This window comes from Montipora foliosa, chromosome 12 (genome assembly GCF_036669935.1).
Source record: "Montipora foliosa isolate CH-2021 chromosome 12, ASM3666993v2, whole genome shotgun sequence".
Lineage (NCBI taxonomy): Eukaryota > Metazoa > Cnidaria > Anthozoa > Scleractinia > Acroporidae > Montipora > Montipora foliosa.
Window position 1 is genome coordinate 31989477 of NC_090880.1, and position 18272 is coordinate 32007748.

The following is an 18272-nucleotide window of genomic DNA, read 5'->3' on the forward strand; positions in this document are numbered from 1 at the left end:
TTCAACAAAACTTGAATGTGAAAATTCTTCAAATTCAAAAGGATACTGCTCATTTTCTAGAAGTTCCTGTGTTAGAAGAACTTGAGCTTCTGGGGCAGCTATCGGCTAAATGTCCACGTTTACCACACCTAAAACAGAGGTCTTGAGATCTTGAGGAGTAGCGTCCTAAGGAGGGACGAAAATAAGGCAGAGATGGGAACGGAGAAGCAGAAGGCCAATTAGAACCAAGATTACGTCAGGAGGAAGATTGATGATTAGTCTTGGAAAGTTTCCTCTTCTTGTCCTGACTTGCTTAGGCTTTATCGGAGGCTCTTTTTTCAGCTTTCTGAATCTTTCTAGTGTCGGACTCATCGTCAGCCAGCTCATCGTCTAAATATTCATTGATTGTCGCCCAACCGAATTCAGACTTATCAGCAAGCTTAATAAGTCTTTGTCTGTTATTTAAAAGATCCGTACCTTCTTTTAAGGCTTCTTTTGCTTTAGCTTTGGCTTTCAGCTCTTTGGAGTTGATTTTGAAGTGCCGCTCATTACCCTTCTTTTAAACTGATGTGATCAAGCCAAGTCTTCTTGCTGTTGACGAATTGTCTCTTGAAGGCCACTAATTCTTTCGTTTACGGAAGAGAGGATGGCTTCTTTTTGAGAGTCGAGCAAATTTTTCAAATCTTCGGACATCGCACAGTAAAAGAGAGAATAATTAACAATATTAAGCAAGTGACTCTCAAGTTGTGTTAGCGGTTGCGAAACGCCAAGATGAATAGATAACCTCGACACCCCTTATTATACCACCAACAATTCCCATGATAGATATACCATCGAGAGAATATTTTCCCGCTTATTTTCGAAACGTGGAAAAATTCATTTTTCACAGATTAACACTGAAAGGATACATTCTCTTAAATTGTACATTTGACTGTTTCCTCTTTCAAGAGGGGTATGGGGGAACTCATTATTACAGTGGAGTGGTCTTCATGTCCTGATCAAACTTCACCAGGTAGAAAGAAAATATTCTCTTTATTCTGACGTTGAAACCTCTAAAGGACAAAGGAATTACAGTACCTATCAAATATATTTTCTGAAAAAAAAGTTGTTTCTCTGTCCTGACTAAGCAAAGTTTTCCCATTTTGTCTTTTCAGCCATTAATCACACCTCATCTTTATTGGCTTTCTTCCCTTAACACCTTCAGGCCTCTCTAATAATAATTAGCTTTCTAATCTTGTTAAAAACACAAGTGTATAAAGGGAATTAAATAGTAGTATGAAAGCAGGGGTTTCAATAGAAGCCGGTTACCGGCGGTATACCGCCGCCTGCTAGTTTGCCTTGGTTTTTGACTAAAAATGCTATCATAAACTTGTCAAACTGCCGCCTTCAATGGGCTATCATGGACGGCTATTTCAGAAGTTATTGAAACCCCTGGAAAGGGACCCAGCAGTGGGAATTAGCCCTAGTTTTCACATTACATAATTGCTGCCATGTTGGTGGATAGCCTGTGTGTATAGTTGCCCACTTTCCTCAAAAAATCTCTGATTTTATTTAGGAGTGGCAGCTGTACCGAGGCTAGTTGGCGGACAGAGAAGATAGAACTCTATGTGTTTGTCCACCAGTATTTGTTCATTATTTGCTTCGTTGTGAGGTGTATCTCTGGAGATTACCGGTATTCTAGATTTGAAGTGGAAATTAGGTGTTTAATACTATACTTTTCTTTGACAGAGATAACCAACATTGTTTTTGAACAGGAAAATATTCTGCATAAAAAAGATTTTGTGAAAGAGGACAGAACAAACACTTCCACTGGCAATACCTTTTTACTTAAGCTTTTTGCAGCAATATATTGGCCAAACTCACTATTTTGTGAATCCTCGACTTTTGAGATCATATAATAATTATTTATCTACCAGTAACGGTAATGTACATACAATTAAATTATAATAGTATCATTATCTCTTTCTCGTGTCATTCTTTACAATGTTTGGAATAAATCTCCAATAATTATATGAAAATTCTCAACATGAACATTTCCATATTTCAGCAACTATCTAACAAATGACAGTGATTTAATTTCAAATCACTTGATTTTGATTCTTTGTGTACTATTTGGAGAACTTTAACTTTCAAACTTTTTGCATGAAATAAGGCCGTTTTAAAAGCCTACTGAACTTACAAAGCTTGTTAAAGTATAATATATACTTACCAAAAATTATAATACAGTATAAATTACCTACAAATATGCCGTAAAAATACTCTTAAACAACTTCAAATACATCTCCAAATAATTCTGATGAAATATTTATGAGGTAATGCATATAAAACGCTGTGGATTCAATCGCAAAAAACGGAATATAAATAGACCAGAGGTACTATAACTCTCAAACGAACTAAAAACTGCCCCCTATACCGAGTACACTATACAAGTAGTATAAATTCGGATTTGTGTGCATTGAAAACGCGAGCCAGTCACTTTCACTTAACATTTACAATCAAGATCCAACTAATATCTGCATTACTTGGTCTAGTTCATCGATGGCGAACTCGTTCGCTCGTCCAAGCTTTAAACTGTCGCTACACCTAACAGGCAAACTTCTAGCAGCTACACTGGTCGAGCCGAGGTTCCAAGCGCTGCAAAATTCATCAAAGTCGATCGGGAAAGGGCCATTGGGTACGTCAAAGTCATACAGCGAGACATCCACGTCTTTAAACTCTAGTTCTTCGGTTAATTCTAATCCAAGAAGACTCCCACAGCTTACTTCCTTGATCGTGTCTGCTTCAGTATTACAATTGAGTGCTTTCTCACAGGTATTGTCGTTCGCATCGGCTGCGCGGGATGTGTTTCGACCCGTAAGTTCGGGCATTTCCTGTGCAGCGTTTGGAGGTTTATCGATGTCGAATTCAAGTTCCTTCACCATCTTGTCGCCTAAGATATTTAACTCTTGCTCAAAAGTTAGAGAACTTTTAGCAATGGAAAATCCTTCGCGTGATCGCGTGCCAATACTATGCGCAGTGAAAGTCACTCGTTCTTTATTGTTGCCGATTGCTCGCTGAAATGTTTTCTCGTCGCTAACCCCGCTAACGACAGTCATTTCTAAAGTTCTTCGCTCTTCCCTGATGTCTTCCTCGATAAGACGCAGAGTATTCGAGATCAGCACTGTTCTGCACAAGACTGGCTCCGGGCGAGCAAAGCTTTTCTGCAGTTTGCAGATCGAAATGTTGAACACAGTTTCTCGTTGAATGCATCGGCCATGTAACTCGTGGCTGTAGGCATCAACTTCGCTATGCTTGCGTTTAACTCCGTGTGCGCGTTCTGTTAGCATCCTGCAAGAGACAAATTCCTGTAGTGAATTTGATTAATATCAATCCTCAATTCGACAGCCTTACTCACAACCGAATTGACGTTCGAAAATTCAACATTGTCTTAACCGAACTTTGCTTGCGCAGCAATTTACCTTAGGGACATAACTGCAGTTTCAAACTCTCCCTTCGCAAAGTTGAAGCTGCATTACCCAATTCTCCTTAAATCAAATGGTTTTCCCCAGCGAATTCTGTAAAACAACGATTGCGCTCGTCCAGATCGCGGTGGCAACACTGTCAAAATTCAGCAGGTAGTAGTAACCTAAAAAATTTACGTCTCAACTTACCGAATGTACTGTTCATGCAAAATTCGCTGAGATATAAATCCCTGACTTGAACAGACGGCTGTCTATAATGGCTATTCTTGACTGAAACTCGTAGCAAACTCCTAAACCGACTCTGGCTCGTCCAAGAAAAGAATACAAGTTCTACAAAGGCACAAACCGGTGAAAATTTTCACCTTCCTTCAACACGACCAAGTTCAACAACCGAGAACAGTTGACGTCATTCACCTTATTTGGAATAAACTGACAGGTAAAATTGACAAGTGTGCCATATTTGGATGGATAGAAAAACAAACACATTGATTCACTTCCGGTTACCATGTGAAAAGCCATGACTTTGCTTTTCAAATACTGCGATCAAGGTGGGACTTTATATATGCATGCGGATAAATGAATGGGAGAAAGTTATCAAGAAATCAAATACACAAGTAGAAATAGAAAAATCTAACTGACCGCTTAAGTAATGGAAAACAATTTGACATGTCAACGACAAAAAATAACTACGCATTGCACACCAACATCCGTTTCTTGGTACGATCTGAAACTACAGTTTGCTATCAAATTTTCATACGAAAGAAAACAAAACAAGAAAAGGCATCGAGCTCGTGTTTCGGCAAACTGAAAAAAACGTTAGCAATGGATACTAAAAAACCGATCCATGGCTAATGGATTCCTCACAGCAACTTTCAAAAATTTTGAAAAAACAAGACATCTAATAGCTACCGTGTGGGTGTTAAGGTGTGAAAAAAAAAACCCACTTCAAGCCGTTGGAAAGTATCACTTTCAAAAATGCCTCTGAAAGGCACAGTTATTGAAAAGGTATATTGTCATACTTATACCTAATCAGTACTGAGAGGCAAAATAATTACCACCACCTTCCGTTTTGGTCGATATTGCCCTTTTCAGTTTACCTACAATAGTCCTGCTGAAATGCGTCGGTGTTGGTTTTTCCAGGCTCGAAGTGTATGAATTCAGCATTTTACATTGTTGCGTGTAGCGTTAAAGAATTGGTATTTAAGCCCCTAGGCAATAACTGAGTTCTCGGAACAGTAAACAATCGGGAGACTCAACCACTGTGTCACCTGATCACATACTACTAACCGATTGGAGCCTATCGGAATCTTCTCTTTACCTTTGCATCATTTGATTTCTTGATCCGAGTAAAATCTCAACTTGCCATCTTGAGAAGCAGCAACAAGCTATAGATGGAACAAGGAAAGAGATTTTTTGAATTCGGATTCTGGCCGCGCATGTTCTAGGGAAAGAGTGGGATTACAAACGAAAACTTGCGAGGAAGGGAGGGTGGCTTGAATGCCGGAGCATCTAAGGACGCGAGGGGTTCCAATATTGCTCTGCGCTCGTTCAGCTTTCGCGCAGATGGTGACATTTAGATGGTTTCCCGCTCAGCAAGCTTAATTTCACGACGATTCAGTGGTTTCAAAGTGCCTGATTACCTGTGGTTTGGCGGGATTAAACGCTACGTCGCACACAACATCTGTATGACCAGTTAGACGATGACAATATGTATTTCCTCGAATGTCGTAGAGATAAGCCTGAAAACACAATTACACCAAACAGTGGGCGAACCTTGGCATACGACAAATCATATCATTATAAAGATACCTCCTATTAATGCTAATGTACAGGTGCTTAAACCGTATTTCCTACAATAACAAGTGAGACAAAGCCTCAAAATGATTACGCCTTTGATACAGATCGATGGTAACACAAGGATGTTGTTGTGTTTTTCATGGCTGGGAAAGTACATCCGTATCTTATAATGGCAGTAGAGAAAAGCGTTTAAAACCACTTCAACTGCAAGTTGTAGAAATGCAAGACAGTCTGACAAATTCTGATATCTTGACACTAAAAATGTTCGATGTCATCGTCAGGCAATGAATTTTAATCGGATGAAGCATAACTTATAGTACAAGAACCATAGAACAATATATACAATAGTACGCTAACAAAAAATGTTAGGTGAAAACTAATTATATGCCAACATTCATTGCACTTGACGTGTTGTGTAGGTTAGACAAACAGGATGGGAGGGGCCCGTTAAGTTTCCGCTACACTCCCACGCGGCACTGATAAAATTCTTTGTGCACCATACGTATAGATATAACAATCAATTCGTTGATTTTGTGGGGAAATTTAAGGCTCCGTGCAAACATTGTTGGCCAACAACTTCCAACATTCTTGAAAGTTACATGTCACGTCCGTTTTGCACACCCTGTTGTGTGTTGTTGGGAGTTTGAAACTGGTTAAACTTCAATCTCGTACCTTGAGTCTTCGTTCTTTACTGCGCATGCTGGCTTGACGAAACGAGCGACTCTCGAAAGATCAGTTCGAGGGGCGGTTTTGATTGGTTGTTCAGAAACAGTGCAAATAACCGGAACGAAGATGCTGGGTACGAGGGTGGTTAAACTTTAGAACCACCATCGCATTAACAAGTATTAAACAAGATGACAACAAAATTTTGTAAGTTTAAAAAGTCTTATGGGTCCTATCCTTGTGAGTTGTCGCATGCGTTTGCACACCTACTTCTCCCAACAATGTTGGGAGTCGTTGCGCCCATTTGCATGGAGTCCAATCTCTCCCGGTCATCGCTTACCGATCTGTCCTCCGAACCTGCAGCGATGAATCTTGCGCAAGGACTAAATGCGACTCCGACTGGCTGCGATCTGTTAACATGACCATCATAGCGTCGTACGCACCTGTTTGTGCGCAGGTCCCACAATTTTATCCCGTCAGCGACCGCAGCCGTCAAGAATAAATCATAAGTGCTGGGAGGGTGTGACACAAACATGGAACCCTGAATAGAGCAGTAAAACTGTAAGCCGGCAATCGAGAAAGAAACCCTCGTCTTACAAAGGGACTTACAGGAAGTTCTTTCTCAGTATGATATGTGTTCTTCAAAGCTAAATGTATAAAGGGCAAGTCTCTCTAGACCCAACATAAATAACCAGAACAGGAACCCATGACCCGGAGCCTACAGCTCCCATACTGGGCCTATGAAAAAACAAAGGCAGTTCCGGTTCGGTGACCCTATGACGTCAGCTTAATTTCTTGTAATTGGTCATCGGGCTCCTGTGGGAGTCTCATTCGCGGGAAATTCAATCTAAAAGTAAATCGGTCTGTGAAAAAGCCGTTACACGAACACAGTAGAGTTGTAGGCTCCAGGTCATGGGTTCCTGACCAGAATTATAACAACGTGCGTCGTTCCGTTTCTAATACCGGGAGAGGTTTAGAACAACATTTACGACAAACCTCAGGTGGTGGTTTAAGATTTGACAAACCTAATGTAAAAGTTTAAAAAAGAGAGAAACATGCGAGATTGCGGCACTTTACGACCAGTAGCTTTCTGCTGCGTTTTTCGCCCTTGAACGCAAGCGGAAGCAGAAGCAACATACGCAAACTCAGTACATGTAGTATCTTGATAATGAGAACCTTTTGTTAGAACAAAAGAGACCGATTAAAAGCAAGTTGAAGTGTCTTTCACCTCAAGCCAAACCTCTCCGCTCAATAATTCTTTGCACTTGACTAAAACTAATCTTTTTGTTCGCTCAACTCTCTATCCTTCAAAGTCACTGTTTTTGAGGCTCTCAAAAACAGGAAAAACTAGTTGTGATACGATCTACAACCGCGCGAGGAAGAGGAATGGATAATACCAGGTTGACGTCGAAGATTACTTTGCAAAGTAATTTGTGACGTCAACCCGCTATCGAACCCATTCCTCCTGAATGCTCGGTCATAGATCAAACTATGACGACCACTTTTCCCGTGTTTCTAAGGGAATAGAATGTGAATTTTCCGCAATAAAAAGGCTGAGAAAACAACAACATATAATTGTGACAACTTCAGAGAATAAGCGAAGTGGGAAAGGTTGTTGAGGTGTGCTTCTGCTTTCGTCACGAGTGAGGACTAGTAAATCTCAGCTCCCTAATGATCGGAAAGGCCGATCAAGGGAAGAGAGTCGCGAATGCTGCAGAACCTATGTAAACTGGCGCGATCCCGGACTGTGACTAACCTCGTTTTGGCATATCGCGTGAGGAGGTCTGGTATGAGCGTCAAGTACGACACGGACAGAGCGCGCGGCGTTCATGTCGAATACTTCAATAGATTTATTGGAGCCACAGCATAAAACAATGTCTTGAAAACTGGTCAAGGATACAGCAATTAACAACTGTCTGTTAAATCGGATGGATCGGGCTTAAGTGCAAAACACCGGGAACTCAATATAATAATAAGATTAAAAGATACAAGAGTGGAATCCATTAATAGCCGAAAAACAGGTTATTTGTTGAGCTCGTTCCTGTTGTAAAATCTTCACTATCTTGTACTTGCTGTTCGATTGGTATCTGCAAACCGAAAATAACCTAATTATTATTAAACAGAACTGTGTGAACATAAATTAAGGGATATTTTTTGAGCAAGGCAAGTCTTAACCCATCTGCATTTGCCTCAAGAAAAAGCAAGGTCTTTGAAGGTTCAGATCCCGTTTTAATGGCTTCAGCTTAGCTTCTGGGGTGGCTTCTGACTTGTTTGAGAGGCTCTTATTTTATTGCCATTATCCAGTTTTAAAAATACCATAATACTCTTTGTTTGTCCCTCCAAAATTGTGCATAAGGAAAATGTGGAGGGACAAACAAAGAGTATTATGGTATTTTTGATACTGGCTAATTCGGAAACTTTTATAAAGTTCAAAGCACCTTCTTACGTCCTCTTTTTGTGCGACGTCAATATGATATTTGTACATATGCAGACCATTACCACATGTCAAAAGAATGAACTTGTCTACGTAATAAAACTTGGCTTGCTTGATTTCCCTTGGAAATGGAGGATTATCCTGTAAAATGCATGGAAGAGAAAAAAACACGCATATCAGACTATACGAAAAAGGTAGTAGACCTATTAGACAACTGAATCTTGAAGAAGTTCCGAAGCCGGTGCTAGCTGCTTGTCATAGAGCTTCGCATAACCTCGTTCCCAGGACCTCTCTCTTGGCTTTGGGCTGGGGTGAAGGGAGAAGTCCTGGGAACGCTGCTGAGGTTTGCACACCCGCTCCAAACCCTCAACCTATGACACAGCATCGCTGGAAATCAAAACTGAAGAAAAAGCAAGTGCAGAGTCGACTTAGAGGCAAGGCCTTTTAGGGCATCAGCCTGTCTCCTTATATTCAGTTCAAAGCGATACCCAATTAATTAAACACTCCCTAACCTTGAGCTTATTTGCCGAGGTACCAAGTTCAGAGACAAAGTTATGATTGACAGATGAGAATATCATCACAGGATCCGATTGGGTCTGGTTCCAAAGCCTCACTGTTTTGTCACTTGATGATGTCAGAAGCCAACTATTCTCGCGACTAAAACTGACACACGTTACCGATCCATCGTGTCCTGCAGGAAGAAAATTTTTCCTTACATTAAATTAATTGTATGGCATTTTTTGATGTCTTTTAAAATTTTAGTTTTTAAATGTATCACGCACGAGCTTTTGCACTCCTGGGAGAGAGGCCGATTGTTGTGAGCTGAATGAAATCTCTTTAAAAAACCAGTCAAAATAACTTTCTTAAATTCGAAAGCTTATCTACCCGGGCACAATTGCTCTACTAATTTGGGAAGCTTTGGGAGAATGTACCTCAAATGAGATCACATGAAATTGAAGCAAATCAAATCAAACTGGCGTACACGGATAAAAACATCTCGGAGTAGACCACAGCTTCAACATAATAAACCCATATACGACATTAATTAAGTCCAGGAACTGAGCCCGGGCCACATTACCAGGAGGTGAGAGCCCACCGAGACCTCACCCGTGAAAAGAAATTTTGCCAGCATAACTGAACGTTACAATGCAATGTCGCATTCCTACCAGTGTACACTGTTTGTTTGGTTGATGGTGGAACTCCCAACACGTGCGCGGTTTTGTTTGCCAAAGCACAGGCTAAATTTTTTCCATTACCTGAAAGGAAAAGAAAAGTATGCAAGGGTTTACAACAAGCAAAACTGGCGACAAATGTGAAAGGATGGAAAGCGCTAGAATCTAATAAATCACTATCCAGGGAGCAACAATAAGCTCTTATCCACTGGATGGCAACTTTATCCGGCGGACTAACTTGCAAATGACTCCAGTATCGTTTTTCTGGGTGACTCCTACCTGCAAAGACAACACTGTTGATGGGCGACGGATCTTGGGTGAGCGGCATTTTGTGCTGCAAGTTTGTCGGGGCTTCACTGTTCACAGGATATTCTTTTCGAGATTTCCTAACGTAAAAACGATACTATCGTTATATATCTATCTGTATGACTGTCCAGCACTCGGCTGACTCCCCTTGATCGGCCTTTTTTTGTGTACGTGATGACCTTACACAACAACATTTCTTAGAGTTTTACTGACATTTAGAGAGCCTAGCGCCGTGCAAGGACTGGACGCCATTAATTTGATTTACGCGTGGAAAGATGTTACAGAGATTTTTATCTTTGATTCACGTGAAAAACTGAGTTTGCGAGCCATTTGAGTGATCTCTGAGCCGTTTTGAAAGGAGTTTTACTATAGCCGAAAAATCGCGAAAACAATACAGGGATTTTTTGAGAAATTAAGTCTGTGATCTAAAACGAAGACCCAATGATCTGAGACGAAGACGTACAGGTTACAAATAAAAAGAAAACAACCCTTTTAGCGGAAATTGATCCGTGGTCTTTGATCCTGTAACCCCGCTCCTTGATCCTGTTTTACAGGAAATCAAGTTGTTTACCTCAAAATCTCCACACCCCCCTTTGAACACTGGCTGGTGATGTCAGTTCTAGTTGTAAAAGTAGCCAACAGGCTTTGAAATTTTACATTAAGTTGATACATTATATCTTAAATCCAGCTGTTTCACTGTTTCTGCTGTTCCACCGCTCTAACAATTTCATGACACACAATGTTGCACACCACTGATCAGCCATAAGCTCTTTTGGCATCGCTCTGACTTTTTGAGGGTAGGTCTTAGTTTTAGATCAATGGGTCTTCGTTTTAGATCACAGGGTCTTCGTTTTGGATCACAGGTTTAGATCACAGGGTCTTAGGTCTTCGTTTTAGAAACACCCCAGACAATAGGGGGACCACAACACCCTACTCTTTGTTAGGAATGTCGGTCGTTTCGCCCACGAGTCGTTTCGCCAAACGTCAGTTCGCAAACATGTTGGGTCGATTCGCAAACGTCCGATAGTCGGTTCGCAAACTTCATATATTACACGTACTCTTCACTGTGTTCAAGGGAAAAAAATAGGGAGACAAGAAATTCAACTGCCCGTTCCTCTCCCCTCCACACTCTCTGACTCATTAAGTTACCGATGTTAGAAAGTTTGCGAAGCGACTATCGGACGTTTGCGAATCGACCCAAGGCGTTTGCGAACTGACGGTTGGCGAAACGACTCGTTGGCGAAACGACCGGTTACCTTTGTTAGCGAACATTGTGTGAGTTCTCAAACGTACCACGCAATTTTATGAACAAGGATTATGAGAGGTTTTGAAATTCTTATTCGAAAACATTTGAAGGTGTCAGAAACTATTACAAAGGCAGATCTTTATCCCCAGTTATTTAGACTTCAGAAGAATTCTTATTTAGAATTCTTTTGGGCGACTTCAATTCCGACATGTTAAAAGGATCAAGTAATATTGAATCTCAATATGGAAGAAGGCTGAAAAGGATAATTTCCTCTTTTGGCCTGAAAAACATCATGTCCTGCCCGTCAAGAGTTACACTTACTTCAAAGTCTCTCATTGACCTCATTATCACCAGTCAACCAGCTAAAGTGAAAACCTCTGGCGCAATTGACCTTGGTATTTCTGATCATCACTTAGTATTTGCTGTCTTTATGACTACTAGAGTTAATCCTAAACCCAAGTATATAACAACTAAAGCATACAAATCACTTGACATTAAACAATTTAGGAATGATATGGAACATGCGCCGTGGCAATTAGCTGCTATTTTTGACGACGTCGACGATAGCTTGTACCTGTGGGACTACTTATATAAGGATATAGTTAACTATCACCTCCCAACTAGGAATGCTAAAATAAGATGCAAATCTTTACCCTGGATTTCTACTTACATAAGGAAGCACATAAATCTTCGCTATAAGTTACTTAAAGAAGCCAAGTCATCTCAAGATCAAGCCAAATGGGAATTATATAAATCCAAGAGAAATGAAGTAAAAAAGTTGTTAAAACAAGCGGAAGCAGCTTATTGGGAACAGGAATTTAATAACTCTAAAGATCCTAAGCAATTTTGGAAATTAACCAACAAGATTCTAAGGAAAAGTAAGGATAGCACTATTGGTCCTATAATAACTGACAGTAAAGATGTATTAACCAGTGATCTAGAAAAAGCTTCTTACTTTAATGAGTTCTTTATTAATATCAGTGAAGAACTTACAAAGAATTTAGAACCTCTTGATCAAAACACCTTAACTTCTTATGTCACAAGAGTCACTCCTACAAGATGTGACATAGAGTTAAATTGGGAGCTAGTGAAGAAAAAAATTGAAAAATCATCAAACCCGAATAAAGCTACTGGGCCGGACCTAGTCTCACCCAAGGACCTCAAACTCCTTGGGGAATCCTCTATCCATAGCCTGCTGCCAGTTTTCAAGAAAAGTATAGATGATTCAGTTTTTCCAACAAACTGGAAACTCTCACGTGTTAAGCCAGTTCTAAAAAAGGGAGCACCCACTGATATGAGTAACTTCAGGCCCATATCTCTCTTAAGTATTCCAGGAAAGATTCTTGAAGACATCATAAGTGACAGCATAGACAACCACATTGAAGCTCAGGACCTGCTTAGTGACAATCAATGGGGCTTTCGCAAAAATCATTCTACAGAAGGTCTCCTTCTTCATCTTACTGACACTTGGAAGTGGGCCCTAGATAAAAATCTCAAAGTTGGTGTTCTGTTTATTGACTTCAGGAAGGCTTTCGACTCGGTGAACCATACCATCTTATTACAAAAGTTGAAAGCTGTTGGTATATCAGGAAATCTACTATCTTGGATGAGAAGCTACCTGTCAAATCGCAACCAATTTGTTCAAGTTCATGAAGTGAAATCAGACACTAGCTTTATCAAGTTTGGAGTACCACAAGGGTCAATTTTAGGACCTAAACTGTTCTCTCTTTATGTCAATGACTTTCCTGAATCTATAACCTCAGGAGAACTTTATATGTTTGCTGATGACACTACCATATTTACAGTAAGTGATAATATCGACATTATATTTAAGACCATGCAAGATATACTAGATCAAGTTCTTAGTTGGTGTAGTGCTAACAGATTGATTGCTCATGAAACTAAGTCAGAAGCCTTATTATTATCTAAACAAAGATTCATTGGCCCATGGTTGCCTTTGAAGTATGGGGGAAAATTTATTGAATTTAAATCATCATGTAAATGTCTAGGAGTAACTATAGACAGTAATCTTTCTTGGCAAGAACATACTAAAAGCCTGTTAAAATCTTTTAATAAGAAAATAGCAGTCCTCAGAAGAATCAAATTCTTGCCATCATCCATTCTACAGACCATTTATTTTAGGACTGTACTTCCAAGTGTCTTATACGGAATACTAGTATGGGGTTCTTGCTCACCTGCACTAATGGATGATCTTGAGCGTGCTCATATACGAGCTTCTAAACTTATTTACAAACTTTCAAGAAATTCGAATGCTGATCAATTAAATAAATTGAAAGGCTGGAACAATTTATCATTTTTTTATACTAAGAGACTGTTAGTAGAAGCTTATAAATCCTACTATAGATACAATACCAATGTTTTAAATGATCTAGTAATGTTAAAAGAATCATCTTACTGCCTGAGGAAATCCATGAATATCAAATTTCCAAGTCCTAAATCAGAAATTGGCAGGCTGACATTTAGGCATAGAGCTGCCATTGCATGGAATTCACTTCCTGATTCGATCAAAAAGTCTTCTAGCCTAGAATATTTTAAAAAAAGACTTAGATCTAGTAAGGACTTGATTAATTCTATAAGTTATGATAAGGAATCTTCCATGATAAGAAATAGGAACGAGGAATTTTTTTATTAATCTTATCTTAATTAAACTGTGTCTAAATTTTTAAAATTTTGATGATTATTTTATCTAGTTCTTAACCATATTCTTAAATTGTAGTTCATAGTGCTATATATTTATATTTGTATTATTATTATTATTTATTATTTATTTCGGTTGATTTTCTATTTATTCACATGTACATACTTTAGTCTTAAATAGTAGATAGGCAGGTCCACATCAGGACTTCAGTCTTGCGCATTCTGTAACCTGCGTTATCAAATAAACTATGTATGTATGTATGTATGTATGTAGAGTGTTGCTCGGGCTGATGTTGAAGCCACGACCTTCCCGGTGCACGGTAGTCCGATAAGGTAACCGACTAAATGAAAAATAAAATTCAAATTGTCAATCACATCAGCTTCCTCACAATTGAGGGATCGTGGTAAGATGTACCTGACGATTGGCTTCCTCAAGGAAACTTCAGGTGCTTTCTTCATACTGCCTATGTTCGGCGAAAACATTTTGGACCTGTTGAAACGAAAAGTCGTTGCTAAAAGAGGACCTTCAGAAGAAGGCAAACAAATTGGAAGGTGTAAGGCTGATTGAAAGCGAGAAGGAAACTGTCAGAAATCAGGTTACAAGGAGACTCGTTGTAGATCAGCCATTAATTAAACTAGGTGCTAGCGTTTATGGCGATTCTGGATTCCAAAGCTCCAAATTTCTGATTTTATTCTTATAATCCCTCCAATCGATTAAAAGTCAAACGAAATGAAGCGTGGTTTAGCAACACAGCTAACTGATCCCTACCTTGGATGAGCACTAGCGTAGCCTGACGATTTCACTTTGGCGTGGAATGTCAGCGGCTGGTCACGGATGCCTGGTGTTCCCCCTAAAATAACAGACGCCGCATGAAGAGATTCTCTTTCAGGTCAGGAATTAAGAACACTATTCTCAGAACCTTACCTGTTTTTAGAGATTGCTTTTGATGTTGTTTGGTTGCTGATTTTGGTACAAGTTCAGCCTTTAGGGGCGAGTTGCTACATAAAGGAGAACTGCAACAAAGGCAACAACGTCCAGTTTAGTTTTAAAGTAGATAGCCTGCGTAGCTGGCGGTATTGTAAGCGCCCGCGAAATAAAGTTTTGGCGGCGGAGCCGACAAGCGAGCGGCGAAGCCGCGAGGAGAATGGGGAGAGGGACTCTTACAATACCGCCAGCTACGCAGGCTATAAAGTAGAATACAGCGGCTTTCACTTTAATAATTATTATCTTTAGAAGGTTGGGTAGTTCGAGGTTGCTAATATCCTTGTGTCCACAAATCCCATGGTCAAGAACAAAAAAAAATCTTCTTTTAACCAGTTAATTGAGCAGAATTTCAACATTAAGACCAAACAAACAAACATCCTGGAACAGAGAGGGCACTGTGGTGAGAGCACTTGCCTCCCACCAATGTGGCCAAGTTTCGATTCCCTGACTAGGCGTCAACTGTGGATTGAGCAACCTATCAGTTGATATGAGTTGACTTGATTTCTGTACTGTGTCCCCAATTGGTGGCCCAATGCTGAATACTGTACATTTGACACTTAAATAAAGATGATGATGATGATGATGATTATTATTATTATTTCACCTTCCACCAAACTTCCCCCACTGAGTTAATCAAGTGAGACCACTATAAATAGACCGGGGAGGGGGGGGGAGGGGGACCAACTCTAAGAAGGGGAAGGATGCTCGTCGGAAATTTTAAATTAAACCCCTAAGGAGACCAATCTGGGCATGGCACAGCCTTTTTTTTGACCCCTAAAAGAGACCATGTTAAAACACGGAGAAATAAAAAATACAGTGACTTTTAATGATGGCAAGGACATTATCATCTAATACTTTGACCTACATGCAGAAATATAAAAGTGTAAATGTACACTTTAATATTTCTTCACGCGCAACCCTAAAGGAGACCTTCATGGCTACATACGATTGCGTTTTTCCCAGAACACCCTAAGTGAGACCAAAATTCGAACTTCACACCCCTAAGCGAGACTACAATCATCCCTCCCCTTTTTATATGGGAGCCCCCCCCCCCCCCCCTTGGGATTACTAGTCAGCATCAACATACTTTGACAGCACTGTGATAACAGCAACATCTGTTCCTCTCATCCCTAGAAACTCATCATCTTTGTTTTCATGGGAACTGATGCCAACTGACTGTAACAACCTTTGGGAAAGCACCTGTGAAATAAAACCACAAAAATTATTTTCCAGAGAACTTTTGAATTTCTCAAAACTCTATGACAAGGTTTGTTGTAAATTTACAGGACAAGTATAAAAAAAAAATTGGCATAAAATACCCCAAAGTCACTTTCACTTGGTCTCTTCATAATAGGCATCCTGATGTTTACGATGTTGACAGTATTTTGAAACAAGCTTCCAATAATACATGTCAGCTGAAATGAAAATTGAATAGAACTTGATTAGGTGTCCCAGATGTGTAGTTGTCATCATCATCATCATCATCACCACCATTATTGTCATTTCCACCACCACCATCATTGTCATTGCCATCGTCATCATCATCGTCAACAACATTGTCATCATCATCATCATCACTATCATTGTCATCATCATCACCATTATCGTCATTTCCACCACCACCATCATCATTGTCATTGCCATCGTCATCATCATCGTCAACAACATTGTCATCATCATCATCATCACTATCATTGTCATCATCATCACCATTATCGTCATTTCCACCACCACCATCATCATCGTCATTGCCATCGTCATCATCATCATTGTCCTCATCATCACCATCATCATCATTATCACCAACACCATCATCGCATCATCTTCATTGTATGAAAATGTAAACAAGACAGAGAAGCTAAACATCCTAAGTTGCTGTAATGACAAAAGCCAAATATGTTCGAAATGCTGATATGCAATTACTAATAGGTAGATAATACAACATCATTTTAAGCCCATCACACTTACAGTGCCATTATATCCCTCCGCAAATGCAAATGAACCTGGTGAGGAAATGCTGTACTGAACCTCATCCAACTCATCACTGGACAGAACAGGTTCTTTGAAATAACCAAGAATGAAAAAGATCAGCAGGAAGTTCATTGCTCATTCCACAAAAAGCTTGTTTAGGGACTCGGACAAGACTAACAAGTATTTGTGGTACAGTGGCTGCCAGTTTCAAAATTGAATCGTCACCGTTTGTTGAATGACTTACCTTGAAAATCCAAAATATAAAGGGGCTCTCTACTATAGCAGTTCAACAGAAGAACACACCCGGTTGTTGCTATCACTACAATGGAGGGAACATGGAATACATCCCTTAAAAAAGAAAATTTGAGTAATCAAAAGATGTATACTAAATCACAAAATTTGCTGCAAGAACAACTGGAAAACTCTGGTGATCTTATACAACTTCTTACTTCATTGATACTGCATTCTGTGGGCCAAACAGTACTTCATGGATGCCAACATCATTCTGTCTAGCAGTCAGATATTCTGGATTCTTAATAAAGAAGATACCAAGCACAGCTGTCCCAGGTTCTCGTGAAGCTGATGACTCCTCACTGATGTTGCCTTTCTGCCATGAAGGCAGGCTGCTGATTAGGGATGGTCCTTCACGTTTTGTACAAGACGAGACTTCTTTTTGTTCCCAGTATTTTAGCAGAAGTTGTTGCACATCTAGATCAAAAAGGCATCGGTAACCATTACCAAAAGAAAGGTCATACATGTGAACCTATGTGGTAGAGAGCATAAAAGCAGAATAATAATAATTTTTTGTATTATTCCTTAGTACTGTTACAGTAGTGAACCAACTTTTTAGTACAACAGCAAAATAAAGTACAGGATGCTAGTAGATACTGTTACAATGATTTATTTTTGTTACTCTACCTTTCCATCTGCAGAGCCAATAGCCATCTGTTCTTGGACAGGGTCGAATGCCAGGGAGAGAAAAGGATGGGCTAAACCATAATAAGATTTTTAAAAAAAATACTTTACACAATAATATTTAGAATTCATTATAATATCAATGAAGTTTATTTACTTAACCTTGTCAATCCTAAGAGTGATACTTTTAAATTTTACTTCATCTAACGACAGACAATTTTACTCGCTAATGAGAGCCTTCTCAGGGGTTAAAAGGAACTTTATTTAAGTGTCTAGTCAATCTAGCGCTGAAGCACTAATTGGGGACACTGTAAATTGAAATCAACAATTAACACAAATCAAGTCAAATGTTGGTTTTTGAGGAGAGGGGAAACTGGAGTACCCGGAGAAAACCTCTCAGTGCAGAGTAGAGAACCAACAAACTTGACCCCAAGCCACATTGGTGGGAGACGAGTGCTCTCACCATTGTTCCATCCCTGCACCCCCATTAAACAAGAGTTCAGTACCTGACAAAATGGCTGACTGGTACACCAAGCACGACTGTTCTATATCCCAAACCTACAAGCAGTATGGACACAAAACCTTTAAAGAAAAATACTAAAAGTTGCCAAAAAGAAATGAAGAATGGCTTATCCCTATGCCTCCAAGAAGAGACACTTGAAGATTTCATTCTTTCTAATCCCTG

At 39.7% G+C, this 18272-nt stretch overlaps 1 protein-coding gene across 4 annotated transcripts in view; it reads right to left on the reverse strand.

Moving 5' to 3' along the window:
* Positions 1–992: 992 nt before the first annotated feature.
* Positions 993–18272, reverse strand: part of LOC137980229 (WD repeat-containing protein 27-like) — a 21248-nt gene continuing 3968 nt past the window's right edge. For 2 of the 4 annotated variants that reach the window (XM_068827620.1, XM_068827622.1), the window contains 20 exons: positions 18094–18145; positions 17591–17661; positions 17122–17435; positions 16917–17020; positions 16670–16761; positions 16021–16116; positions 15789–15901; positions 14642–14730; positions 14486–14567; positions 14132–14206; positions 9786–9892; positions 9501–9590; positions 8847–9025; positions 8339–8475; positions 7890–7987; positions 7657–7778; positions 6241–6441; positions 5081–5179; positions 4759–4825; positions 993–3306 (listed from right to left, as the gene is read on the reverse strand). In XM_068827620.1, the coding sequence (XP_068683721.1) occupies positions 4766–4825; positions 5081–5179; positions 6241–6441; positions 7657–7778; positions 7890–7987; positions 8339–8475; positions 8847–9025; positions 9501–9590; positions 9786–9892; positions 14132–14206; positions 14486–14567; positions 14642–14730; positions 15789–15901; positions 16021–16116; positions 16670–16761; positions 16917–17020; positions 17122–17435; positions 17591–17661; positions 18094–18145 (2181 nt within the window). In that variant the 3' untranslated portion in view covers positions 993–3306; positions 4759–4765. Of the gene's footprint in view, positions 3307–4758; positions 5180–6240; positions 6442–7656; positions 7779–7889; positions 7988–8338; positions 8476–8846; positions 9026–9500; positions 9591–9785; positions 9893–14131; positions 14207–14485; positions 14568–14641; positions 14731–15788; positions 15902–16020; positions 16117–16669; positions 16762–16916; positions 17021–17121; positions 17436–17590; positions 17662–18093; positions 18146–18272 lie in introns of those variants that run through there. The other 2 variants (XR_011118466.1, XM_068827621.1) reach the window with 2 other exon arrangements.